This window comes from Ochotona princeps, chromosome 26, assembly GCF_030435755.1.
Source record: "Ochotona princeps isolate mOchPri1 chromosome 26, mOchPri1.hap1, whole genome shotgun sequence".
NCBI lineage: Eukaryota > Metazoa > Chordata > Mammalia > Lagomorpha > Ochotonidae > Ochotona > Ochotona princeps.
In genome coordinates this window covers 27,794,901-27,807,392 of record NC_080857.1, presented here as the reverse complement: position 1 = coordinate 27,807,392, position 12,492 = coordinate 27,794,901, and the positions used below count along the sequence as shown (strand labels likewise).

The 12,492-nt window shown below is 38.0% G+C and overlaps 1 protein-coding gene across 1 annotated transcript in view; it reads left to right on the top strand.

Moving 5' to 3' along the window:
* The window catches only part of SYT16 (synaptotagmin 16), an 85,942-nt gene extending 73,697 nt beyond the window's left edge, over window positions 1-12,245 (top strand). Inside the window, exon 6 of the mRNA XM_058655308.1 lies at window positions 11,745-12,245. Coding sequence (XP_058511291.1) covers window positions 11,745-12,058 — 314 coding nt within the window. The 3' untranslated portion in view covers window positions 12,059-12,245. The remainder of the gene's footprint in view (window positions 1-11,744) is intronic.
* Window positions 12,246-12,492: the final 247 nt, after the last annotated feature.

The window sequence follows — 12,492 nt, the reverse complement described above, 5'->3', positions numbered from 1 at the left end:
TAATAATACATTGTATTCTTGAAAATAGTAGAGAGTGGATGTTATATGCTATCACCAGAAAACATTTACCAAGTGAGATAATGCATTTGTTCTTTAGCTAGATTTAACCCTTCTGTAACGTGTAAGGATACTTCAAAAAGTTTGTAGAAGGTAAAATTTTAAAAATGTTCATTTTAGTGAGAAAAAAATTTGAAATCCATGCATAGGAAGAGCATACTTCAAAACAATGAAGTATGCATTATGTATACATTGTGTATGAATTTCAATACTTTTGCACCAAAATATATTTTATTAGTTCCATATTCTATGAAATTGGAGGTGCCCAAATATGTAGTACTGTCGATCTTTACAAAACGGTATAGATGAGTCTACAAATCTGTGGTGGCAGATCAGCTCCAGGTCTGTGCCTGATTGGGTTCAAGTGCAGAGATGATGGACAGTGTGTGAGACTTCTGAAATCCTGATGTGCATTTAAAGTGCTCTTGGGAAAGTTAGAATGAAGAATCAGAAAATGTGATCATCTTTTGAATTTGGATTCATGGGAAAGCAGTTCAATAGCAATTTAACAGCTCTATTCTGTTCTTATCATAGGCCTGTGATCCAATTATTACATGGCCTTAACATTGGATTTAACTTCTCTGAATTTCATTTCCTTCCTATTAAATGAGATTAACAAGCTCATGTTATGGACATACACACTGTATCGTGGAGAAAAGAGCTATTCTTTGTAGGTTCTTTTGCTCCATTTTTATCTTTGCTGTGTCTCCTTACGTGATGTGTTCCTGCCCTGTGTATCGATGTGTACACGTAGCGTACATGCATAATGGGTCTTGTCAAAAACTATCATGAAGATGCCACCTGTAGTTAAAAACAACAAGTTCTCCAGCTTCTCAGCACGGGCCTGATTAGCCACACGTGGTACTTATATCCCAAATGATAACGCGTGGTAGCAGCAGCGTTTAGCTTTGTTAGGCACTCACCATAACAGACACTAGAGGAAAGAAAACCAAAAAAAAAAGGAAAAAAAAATCCAGAAACCAAACTACCTCACGCTTAGTGTAAATAAGTGAGACACAGAAGACACGTTCTACAGAGTGAATACAGCAAGCAAAGAACTCAATGAATATGGTCACATACAGATTGCACAGCCTTTTCTGTAAACCCTGGTGCATTTGTCAGTGAATGGTTGTGTATTTACAGCAACTATCTGCTTAGTTGTGGCCAACTGACAAGAACATGTAACACTCACTTGTTGAGTAGGAATGTGATGGTGCAATGCTGCGTTAGCTTGTTGAATTCTCATAACAGGTCGAAGTGAAAAAGTGTTAAAAGCATCATGGCATGTGAGTTATATCTAAACAAATGTTTTTAAATATTGATTACATTTGAACGGAAGAGTTGACAGAAGCAGAGCATGAAACACGGTCAACATGTGTGAAAACAAAACAAAACAAAGCTACAAGGAGAGCAGACATTTCAATGGCAATGCAGAAGCCAGAGGCAAAATTGTGTGATAATATCAAAATTTTAGGAGAAAAACATTCAATTTAATATTTTGTTCTCTGAGTGAAGGGAAGATAAAGACATTTTCTCACAAGGTTGGGAAGGGATTATCACTGAAAGACCGAGTAAATGATGTATATCAGAAATAAAAAAAAAATTAGGAAGTAATGAACTGTGTGAACGAATAATGACCCACAAATTTGATATGCATGTAAATAAATGTGTCTACAAGGACTGCATACAGCAAAAACAGATAATAGTAAAAATGTATAATCCTGGAAGTACAACATCAAAATGGGAATAAAATTCTAGCAGAAAAAATACGAAAGATGGGGAAATGATATGAAATCAAATAATTTTAGATGCTTAAAATTGCCGAAGAAAAGTCTCATATATTGGCAAATTATTTTAGACAAAGATGCCAAGTACATTCAATGAGAAAAAAGACAGTCCTTCCAACAAATGTTCATGGAGAAGCTGGATATCCACGGGCAAAATAATGAGATTGGACACATATTCAATACTGTGTAGAAAAGTTAAGTCCCAGTGGATCAAAATTAAATGTAAGGCTTTAAAACTATAAAACCCTTTGGTGAAAACGTGGGGCAAAAGCTTTTTGATGTTGGATTTGGTAATGATTTATTGACAGTGACATCAGAGTTACAGGCAACAATATAAGAAAGTAGGCACATACATGAAACTTAAATTTTTTTGAATCAAGAGACAACAGTATAAATAGCTCACAGAAAGGGGAAAATATTTACAGATAACTTATTTAATAAGAGATCAATATCCAATATGTATACAGAACTACTGAAACTCAAAAACAAAAATTTTGATTTTAAACTGAGGCAAGGACTTACATATTTCTGTTTTTAAAATTTACCTATTTACAATTTACAATAGGAACAATTTTTGTTTTTCATATGCATAATTTTAATACTATTGTGATGCACTCCATCCTACCCTCACACCTTTACTCCTGCCTCCCTCTTTCTTTTCTTATTTTTAATTTTTACAATGACATACCTTCCATCTACTTTATAATCACAATCTTAACCCTCTACAGAATAAAAATTTCAAGTGGAATTTGGAAAACCACTATTCCTCAAGAGGGTGGACAAGGACTGTTCCCAGTAGGACCATGACAAGTTTCTGACCACCACTAATAATTGATGAAATACACATGAAAACTGCAGGGAGATGCTACCTCACAATATACCAGTGGCTGCTATCAAAAAACAAAACAAAACAAAAACCAGAAAATAACAAGTTTTCAGTATTAAGATGAAACATTGGAGCCCTTATGCATTACTGGTGGACAAGCAAAAGGTGGTATACATGCATAATGGGATTCCTTAAAAAGCAAGAAAATTCAAATAATTGCTAGAATAAACCCAGAGATTATGCTAAGTAAAATAAACCAGTCACAAAAGACACATACTGCATGAGTCCACCTACATGAGGTACTGAAAGTAGTAGAAAGTATAAAAACAGAGACAGAAGGAGGGTGGTTTCCAGGAAATGAAGAATTACTATTTCATGGGTGTAGAGTTTCAGATTTTACAAGATAAAAAACATTTGTGCAGATGGATGGTGGTTACAGTTACATAACGCTATGAATGTATTTAATATCCCTGACCTGTGCATGTAAAAATGGTTATGACAGTAATTTTATGTTACTTGTTTCTTCACGCAGATTTTGAATATTGGAAAAAAAATATATCAGAGACATCAGAAGATGCTGTTAAATTGTAATGGGAATAACTCATGCAGGATTTGTTTTATAGCATGCTTCAAGGGGCAAAAAATATTAACATCAAGGGAATACAAGACCTTTTGCATGTTGGTGGAGGAAGGATATGGAAGAATGCTATACCTTCTGCTCAGTTTTGCCAAAAACATGAATTCTATTAAAAATTTAGAGATACAAAAAGAAAATGGTGAAGTTACCGATTAATTTTAGACATTAGGCCAGTGTATATGTTCAATTTTAACCTAACTTTCAAATCACTAGAGGAAATGACAATGAGAATACAATGAATATAGTAGAAAGCAGAGAATTTTTTAAAAAAATATAAATGCAGAATAATTAGAAAATGCAAACCAAAACAGTAAATATGAATAAAGTGTATCAGTAGTCATAGTAGATACAAAGAATAAAACTTTCCACAAAGGGGTGTGCATTGTGGCGCAGATTAAGTTGCCATTTGAAACACCCACTCCCCATAGAGGTGTGTTCGTCTGAGTCCTTGCAGTTCCACTTCCTGTCCTGGTTCTTGCTAATGTTCCTGGAAAGGCAGTGGTTTATAGCCCAAGTGATTGAGTGCCTGACAATAACATTGGAAAGCCAGGGAGTTCATGGCTCCTGGCTTTAGCCTGGTCCAGTCCTGGTGGCTGCAGACATTTTGGGAGTGAACCAGTGGATATAAGATCTTTTTGTCACTCTCAATCAAATGAACCAATAAAATGAATCTGTGAAAAAAAGCCAAATTAGATTTGCATCTCTCTTGCTTCCCAGTCTCTTCCTTCCCCCCATTATACAAGCATCTTCTCATACAGATATGGCAACTTAGTTTGGGCCCTCCTCGCATCATAAGACATCAGAAAAAATATATGTAATAATTACCAACAAATTGTCCTCAGTTCGATTGCAAGAATGATTTCATATTAATCAAGAAAACCTGCCCGTATCATTCACCACATTAACTGATCTATAAGAAAAGATGATTATCGTGATAGGTGCAAATATAAACTTTTGATCATTAAGTTTGAAAAAAATGTTATTTCACTAGTTGCAAATAGCAGTTTTAAGTAAAATGCAGTATTAATTAGTGACAGTAATAACTTAACAGATGTGCAGTAGAAGAGGTGTTAAGGGGGGCTAGTTTGTGGTGCCATAGCAGACAAACACTTCTATCTCAGCGGCTCAATGCAGCAGAAATTTATTCTTTGACTCTCAGTCCAAGTTATGTGACTCTTCCTCAAGCTCTCAGTAAAGCAGATGAGCTCTTTGCATTTCCTGACATGATTGTATGTGGAAAGTAGCATCCTTCACCACCATTACAAAGGTAGAAGCAGCAGAGGAGATTTCTTGCTTGAATGGGGCTGTTCAGCTGTAGCCATGATTGTGTGCGATATTTATCACTTTTCGTATATCAGTGTTCACAACTGTATTATGTGGCATAGCCAGTTCCAATTTGGTGGGAAAGCCACGCCTTTAAGCTGATACTCAACCTGCATTAGACACCCCACTACTTAGAAAGTTTCCTGGGTCTTGGTTGCAAAACTCATCTCATTCTTTGGAGACCTGGAAGCTGCCAGCTGTTCCAGCCACAAAGAGGACCATGATTTCTTTGTTTTTCTTACACAATGGTCAGTCTCAATCCATATTTATCTTCTCCCCTGTTGTCCCAAATAAAGGCAATGGTACTGAATACACACTTACAACATTCTGTTTTTCAGCCTGTTTTCCTGGAGTAACAAACTCATTAGGCATATGTTCTTTCTTGCAGTTGAAGCAGGTGGCTGTTTCATCATCATGTAATGTGGGTTATGGCTCTCCACTGCTCTGCTCTCTGATATTGGTTGCATCATAACCTGGCAAACAATCTCGGGTCCAACATTGTAGCTGCCTCCTCCTCTTCTTTTTGCTTGTGATGGTAACATTGCAATTGGGGTGACCAATTTCTGTGGAAGTCAGATTTTGTCAGGAAAATAAAAACTATTCTGAGTAGAGGTTGTTTAACATGGAGTTTAACTACTGGAAAGCTAGGAAATAAAGATCACAAAAACTGTTTCATGGAAATCCAGAAGTACAGGCATTGCCAGAAAGAAACCCACATGATCTAAGCCAATAGCACACGGAAGGGGTAGTTTCAAGGATCCTTGACACACTGTAAGCAAAGTTCCAGCATTGTCAACAACCCCTATTCCCTCATTTCCTGGAAACCACCCTCCTTCTGTCTCTGTTTTCATACTTTCTACTACTCTCAGTACCTCATGTAGGTGGACTCATGTAGTACGTGTCTTTTGTGACTGGTTTATTTTACTTAGCATAGTATCCTCCGGGTTTATCTCTATTGTAGCAATTATTTGAATTTTTTTGCTTCTTCAGGAATCCCATTATGTATGTGTATACCTTTTGCTTACCTGTGGGCATCCAGGGATAAATTTGTAAGTTGCTTCTATGTATTACCTATTGTGAATGATGAGGCTGTGAACGCAAGTCTGTAAATACTTCTCTCAATCCTGCCTCTAATTCTTTGGGAGCAAATTCTCACAAGTGGAATTGTTGGTTCAGATGGTCATCCCATTAAAAAAAAAAAGCTTTTTTTTTTTTTGAAGAAACAGCTATACTGTTTGCTATACTTTTTGCAGCAGTAAGTACAACATTATACCATTCCCAGCAGCAATAGATAAAGGATTCAATTTCTGCTTGTTTCCTATCTTGCAGAATTGTGGTCCCCCTTGCTTTCTACTTTCCTATAGAAGTTTTCATTAGTGGAAACTAAACAGAACCTAAACTGGCAAGGGATTTATCAGAGTGTAGTCTTAAGGCTTCATATTCTTTCAACACAGGTAAGATCTTAAAAGGGTAGAAATGGCGCTGAAATCCAGCAATTGATATGTGACACAGAAGGAAACATGCTTAAATTGGTGATGGACCTTTTAAGAAAATCTATACTAACAACCATTCTTCATCCTGAAATCCCTTTAAAGTCAGGGAGAAAATACAGATCCCTATTAACTTAAACAAGAAAGACCTTAAAATATAGTTTTTAAAAATATAGTGCAAAGATTGTTGCCAGCAAATGTGAAAACATGAAGTGGTGATAAATACCACCCTGAAGGAAAGGCATGTAATCCTGGAAACTTAATGTCTGAAAGATGTGATGTTATATGTGTCTACCGCTGGAGATAATTGCTTATTTGATGAATTTAGTGAATTATGCTTAATTCACCATGCTTAATTTAATGTTTTCCATATAGAAAAAAGAATGAGGTTCTCACCTTGCACCATATACAAATACCAATTTTAGCTGATTTAAAGATGGATTATGAAAGACAAATTCTTAAAATTCATAGAAAGAGCCTAGTGTTATGACCCAGTATACTAAACTTCCTGCTGTGGTGATGGACATGCCTATTGGAGTCTTGACTGCTCCACTTCCAGACTAGCCCCATGCTGTCTCCTGGGAAGGCAGCAGAGGAAGGCTCAAGAATTTGGGCCCCTAGACCCAAATAGGCAGACACAGAGAAAGCTCCTGACTTTTGGTCTCAGACTGAATCAGCTCCAGCCATTTCAGCCATTTGGGAAGTGAGCCAGTGGATGGAGGATCTCTCATAGAAAATAAGGGAAATGTGGCAGGCTGCTGAGTTCGGTTAAGATTTATTTTAAAAAACACAAACTGTAAGGAAACATGCTAATAAAGTTGATTCCACACACTGGAATTCCACACATTTTAAATTTTAAAGAAAATTTTAAATGTATATACTGCAAAAGTTACTGTAAAAAAGCAGAGTGACAAGCCATATATGGTTGGGATGGGGCGGGATTTTAGCAATAAACAAAGATTTGGGATCTGAAGTTTGAGCATAGAAATCCACTCCTAGGTATGTACTAGGAGGAACTGTTGGATATTAGCACAATATAAAATAGAGGAAAATGTTTCCTGACAACTTTCTAAATATTAGGTATTATAAATAATTAAGCAATAATTAAGAAAATAAATGAACTGTGGATTATTAGTACACTATAGCTTTATGCACAGCAGATAAAATAAATGCATCACAGGCCTATATAGACTGAAATAATATAAAAACTTTGGTGCTGATATAAAACATTTCAACTGTACACATTTAAATGTTATTTTAATATGCAAAGTACTGTTAAATATATTTAGATGTATTTGCATTCAGTTATGTAGTAAAAATCTAAAAACTTAAGTGATGAACTCCAAATACAACGTAGTAATTGTCTTTCTTGGGCGAAATTGGATCTGATCAGTGAAGGACAATTGGCAATTGTAATGTTTTATGTATTGCTTGAAACTTAAACACAAACACAATGTCTAATCCAGTGCTTGAACACTCTCATCGCATCTCAGAGTGTCTGGGTCCGTTTCCTACATTCACTTCAAATCCAAAATCTTGTTAATGTGTACCTAGGAGGAGCAGTTAGTGGCCCAAGTATTTGTTGCCCGTCATGCATGGAGAACCTCCAGTGACGTTCTTGTTTATGTGCTGCCCCGCACCCTACCGGTCTTTAAAATAAAAATAAATAAATAAACCTTAAAGAGATGGATGGATGGATAGATAAAGTAAAAACATAAAAAAAATCCTGAGCAAATGTGACAAATGCTAAGTATCCTAGGTCGATGTGTGTGATATTACTGTTATATATGTTAAGAATATTTTATAAGTTGATCAACTCAAAGCAAAGGAACTATTAAATGGGCAAAGAAAATCATTCCAGAGAATTTTTGAATCCCTGCCCGACCTCAATCTGTAGCCCAGTTGGTAAAACATGGGCTGGCATTTTGTGTGGGCTGCGTAACAAACCTCTGCATACTATGCTGTACCTCTGGAAGAACATTTTCTGTGTTCTTGCACACGTTTTGGTACATGTAGCATCTTCCTTTAGCAAGAAAGACAAAAGTGCCCAGTAATGGAGCTGACAAGCCTTCCAAGGAACGAAGACTCCTTTGGTCTTTTGGTAATGTCTCCTAATTACGAGTTACATGAAGTTTTCCTAATCATCATCAGAAAAAAACAATGTTTGGTGTCATTCCATAGCCATTATCCTCAATTTCTAAACAACTAAAACAACGTTTATTTAAATTAGATATTTACAAAAATGAGCTCACCACAACAGGATCCCCAGCTGTTCCCCATGAGCAGAATTTCCTGGGCACATGCTCTGTTCTGGATATTAAAAAGTAGACACAGTATGACTGTGGATGAAAGCTCTCCTTTGATTACGGGATAATCACTCACATTTGCCTTCCTTTGGTTAGGTGTCCTCAGACATGGGTTGTTTATATCATAATTTCCTGCTGTGTCAGACACAGCCAATCCCACTTCGCTAGTGACAGGTAGTCCATGTCAGTTCTCATAATTTAGAAAGGGATCCTGTCACGGATAAAGCTTGAAACGGTTTCTTTGTGAAATGAGCATGTCTTTGTGAGATTAACTCAATTCCCATTGCTAACTGGAAGCAGAATTGCCAAAGCCGTTTGGTGACTGGATTGAATCGTGTAGCCACAAAGCTGTGGAAACGCAATTGCACTCCCCCGTGGTTGGTTTTCTGACAGCTTTTCCCATCAAACAGTTTGAAGAGGATAGAGCCCTGTGTCTGAGACAGAGAGATGTTTTCACACCTGAAGTGTAATTTCACACCTTGTGTTTCTCAGCAGATAAGTGCATAAAATAACACATCAAACTGGAATAGAAAAAAAGATCAACATTACAAAGAGAACTGCAGGTTGTAATTTGTTTCCCATCTTACAATGCCCTTGGAGAGAACGGTAAATTACAGAGATCCACATTTACAGCTTAAAAAGTTTGGTCCTTACATAGGGAAGTGAGCAGTAAATACTAACAAGCCCGTGCCTGCCTTGAACACAGTGGTCAGGATGACACAATTTGGGCAGCATCCTAACCATTTGATGTTTCAAGGATTTATCTGAACATAAGTTAGGAGTAAAGGTTGTCATTGAAAGTGAAGGAATTGCTCAATTGAGTGACTTTACTGAAAATACAGTTTAGTAAACAGTGCTTTGTAACAATCCATTCAGGAGTTTTGCCAGCGTGAACTCTGTTGGTAACATTTGGATGTTTCCCTCCTTTATTTAATATAAATAATATGTGGTGTTAATCATTCTCATATAATATTCAGGGGTTGAAAATGAGAGTTAAGCTTCATTTTATAAATTCAAGAACTTGAGATCAAAAGAAAAGCAAAACTTAAATTCCTTCACTAACCATAAAGTTGCATTACAGAATACATTTGGTGCATGTCTGCATCATAGTAGTTTCTAGGTCTGGATTTGGGAAGAGGGCAGCTACAGTGGATAATGAAAAAAATTCTCAGTACCATTGAGGAACTGAGAGTCTTCGCTTCCATTAGACAGACCACGAGGTTGACAGATGGTAAGTGCTAAACTGGACAAAAGTTGGTGGGTGTGGGGAACACAGGTCTTGAAAGACTTCTGGATAAAGTAATATGAAGGTGGAAATCAAGATATGAGGACATGAAGAAGAAGTGTAGGAGCGAAGGAGAAAGGAGCAGGTGGATAGGCGAGACGGAAGTATGCCACTGCTCGGGACACCTGCACCCATACCCTGCACTGCCCACTCCCACTTCCTAGTAATGTGTCTGGGAACAACAGATGATGGCCCAAGTGCTTGGGTTCTTGCCATTCTGTGGGAAACCAGGTGGACACCCTGATTACTGCTCTAGCTATGGCTGAAACTGGCATTTAGAAAGTGAACCATCAGATGAAAGATTTCTCTTTCTCTGTGTCTTCCAGTCCCTCCACATTTCAAATAAAAATAAAAATAAATAGAATAGATACAGAGTAAGCAACATGAGTGCAAAGGAAGTATGGCCAAAGAATGGGGTCTACCCCAAGAAATTTAGCTTTCATGTTAAGCATGACATGAACATATCTGCAATTTACAAAGATCATACTTGGAGACCAGGGAGGTAGTTATAGGCAAGAAATTACTTCTGAACTGAGTTTAAGGGGTTCATGAGTTAAGGAGACAATGGAGATGGAAAGAAGTGGAAATATTTAGATGCTATTTAAGAGGAAGAGTCAATAGAATTTGGGGATTGGTCAGTTGCACTTTGGATAAAGAAGCCAATTTTGACCAAGACGAAGTCCTGATTTCAGAGTTGAATAATTCAAAGAGTGAATGCTCTTACCTAGTTGGGAATATTTTGAGCGTAAGATGTTATGTGGAAAGCCCAAGAAAAGAAATATTGTTTTCAGCTATGTTTGGGAGTTTTGGAGTTAGTCTGGACCACGGATACGGGATTATCTGTTACTGAAGCCATGGGAGTGGATGAGATAATCCAGACTAGGTAGAGAATGAGAAGAGACTCTTTAACTCAGACATAAAAGTGCCATTTGACTATGGGAAAAAAAAAACCAGGAAACTTTGTGTATTATATTGTTATTCAATAAACTGCAGATGAAGAATTGTGTATGTATGCCAATCTTGTATATATTAGGTGACTTGAAAAAGTGTGTAGAAAATAGAATTTAAAGATTTTGGCTGGGCTGGCGTGATGGCCTAGTGACTAACTCCTTGCCCTTCATGCACTGGGATCCCATAATGGCACCGGTTCATGTCCTGGCTGTTCCACTTACCTTCCAGTGTTCTGCTTGTTGCCTGGGAAAACAGTAGAGGATTGCCCAAAGCCTTGGGACCCTGCACCCACATGTGAGACCCAGAAGAAGCTCCTGGTTCCTGGCTTTGGAAAAGTTCAATCTGGCCATTGCAGCCATCTGGGGAGTGAACCAGCAGATGGAATATCTTCCTCTCTGTTTCTCTGTGTGTGATCAGTTTCATAACACACAGTTTCCATGAACTTGTATTAAAAAAAAAGATTTATTTGGAATGCAGAATTACAGAGAGATGGAAACACACAAAGAGCAAGTGAGAGAGAGAGAGAGTGCAAGAAAGAGAGAGGTATGATCCATTAGTTCACTTCCTAAATCTTGGCAATAGCCAGGACTGGTTCAGACCAAAGCTGGGATGCCAAAACTCCATTTGAGTCTCCCACATGAGTTGAATGTGCCCAAGCTGTTGGATCATCTGCTGCTGTTCCAGGTGCATTAGCAGGGAGCTGATTCAGAGGCAGAGTAACTGGGATTCCAATAGGCACTCCAATATAATATGCTGGCATTTCACATGGCAATTTAAATTGCTGTGCCACAGTGCCAGCCCCAGATGTGCCCTTGTGTACAGCCTGCACAGGTAGGGGTTCTAGAACAGCAACAATGGGCAGGAAGATGACCTGCATGGTATTTGAGACCTGCAAGGTGCTAACTCCCTTATTTAATCATTCATATAAGGTGTGTTAGTTCAACAGCAAGAACTAGGCCTAAGAATACTAATCAATCTTTTGGAAGGAGGAAGTTGCAGTCTGTAAAAACAGCAGAACAGAAGCAGCAAAGCAGAAAGCACTACTGTTTTTTCACACCCCACTTCCCTCTGTTTTGTCTTAGATACCTATGGAAAACTCTTTCTTCTCAATTCCGTGGGTCAAGAGATGTCCCGCTGCAAGACATCCCTTCGCCGTGGTCAGCCCAATCCTGTCTACAAGGAGACCTTTGTTTTCCAGGTGGCCCTCTTTCAGCTCTCTGATGTCACATTGATGGTTTCCATTTATAACCGGCGTAGTATGAAGCGTAAAGAGATGGTTGGCTGGATTGCCCTGGGCCAAAACAGCAGTGGCGAGGAGGAACAAGACCATTGGGAGGAAATGAAGAAAAGCAAAGGCCAGCAGATCTGCAGATGGCACACTTTGCTGGAATCCTAGATCTGCCAACTGGTGTTTGAGTGCTGTGTCCGCCTGCTTGCTTACTGCTGACACAGAGTCAGTGCGACTTGGCAAGGTTTTCAGGCTTTCACATGGAAATCCTGCTCACCCTAAAATATTCTGAGTGGGGGTTTTGGGTTTCTCAAAGGTTCGATTTAGATTTAAGTATTATGATTTAAAACATCTACATCCACAGCCAAGAGTCCCGTATGGAAACTTACTCTAGTTGAACCAACTGGTCATGAGTTAACTTGTACTGAAAAATTATTGAGTTTTAGTTCACATTGTGGAATGGAGCTTCTCTTACCCTCTGTGTTGCCTGAAATCACAAGAGAGTTATTGAATGTTAGTATTTGCACCCACTTTGGTGTATGGACCAGGATTTTCTTACTGTGATCCAAGTAACGCCAAGATACAAATGAATCAAATGCTGA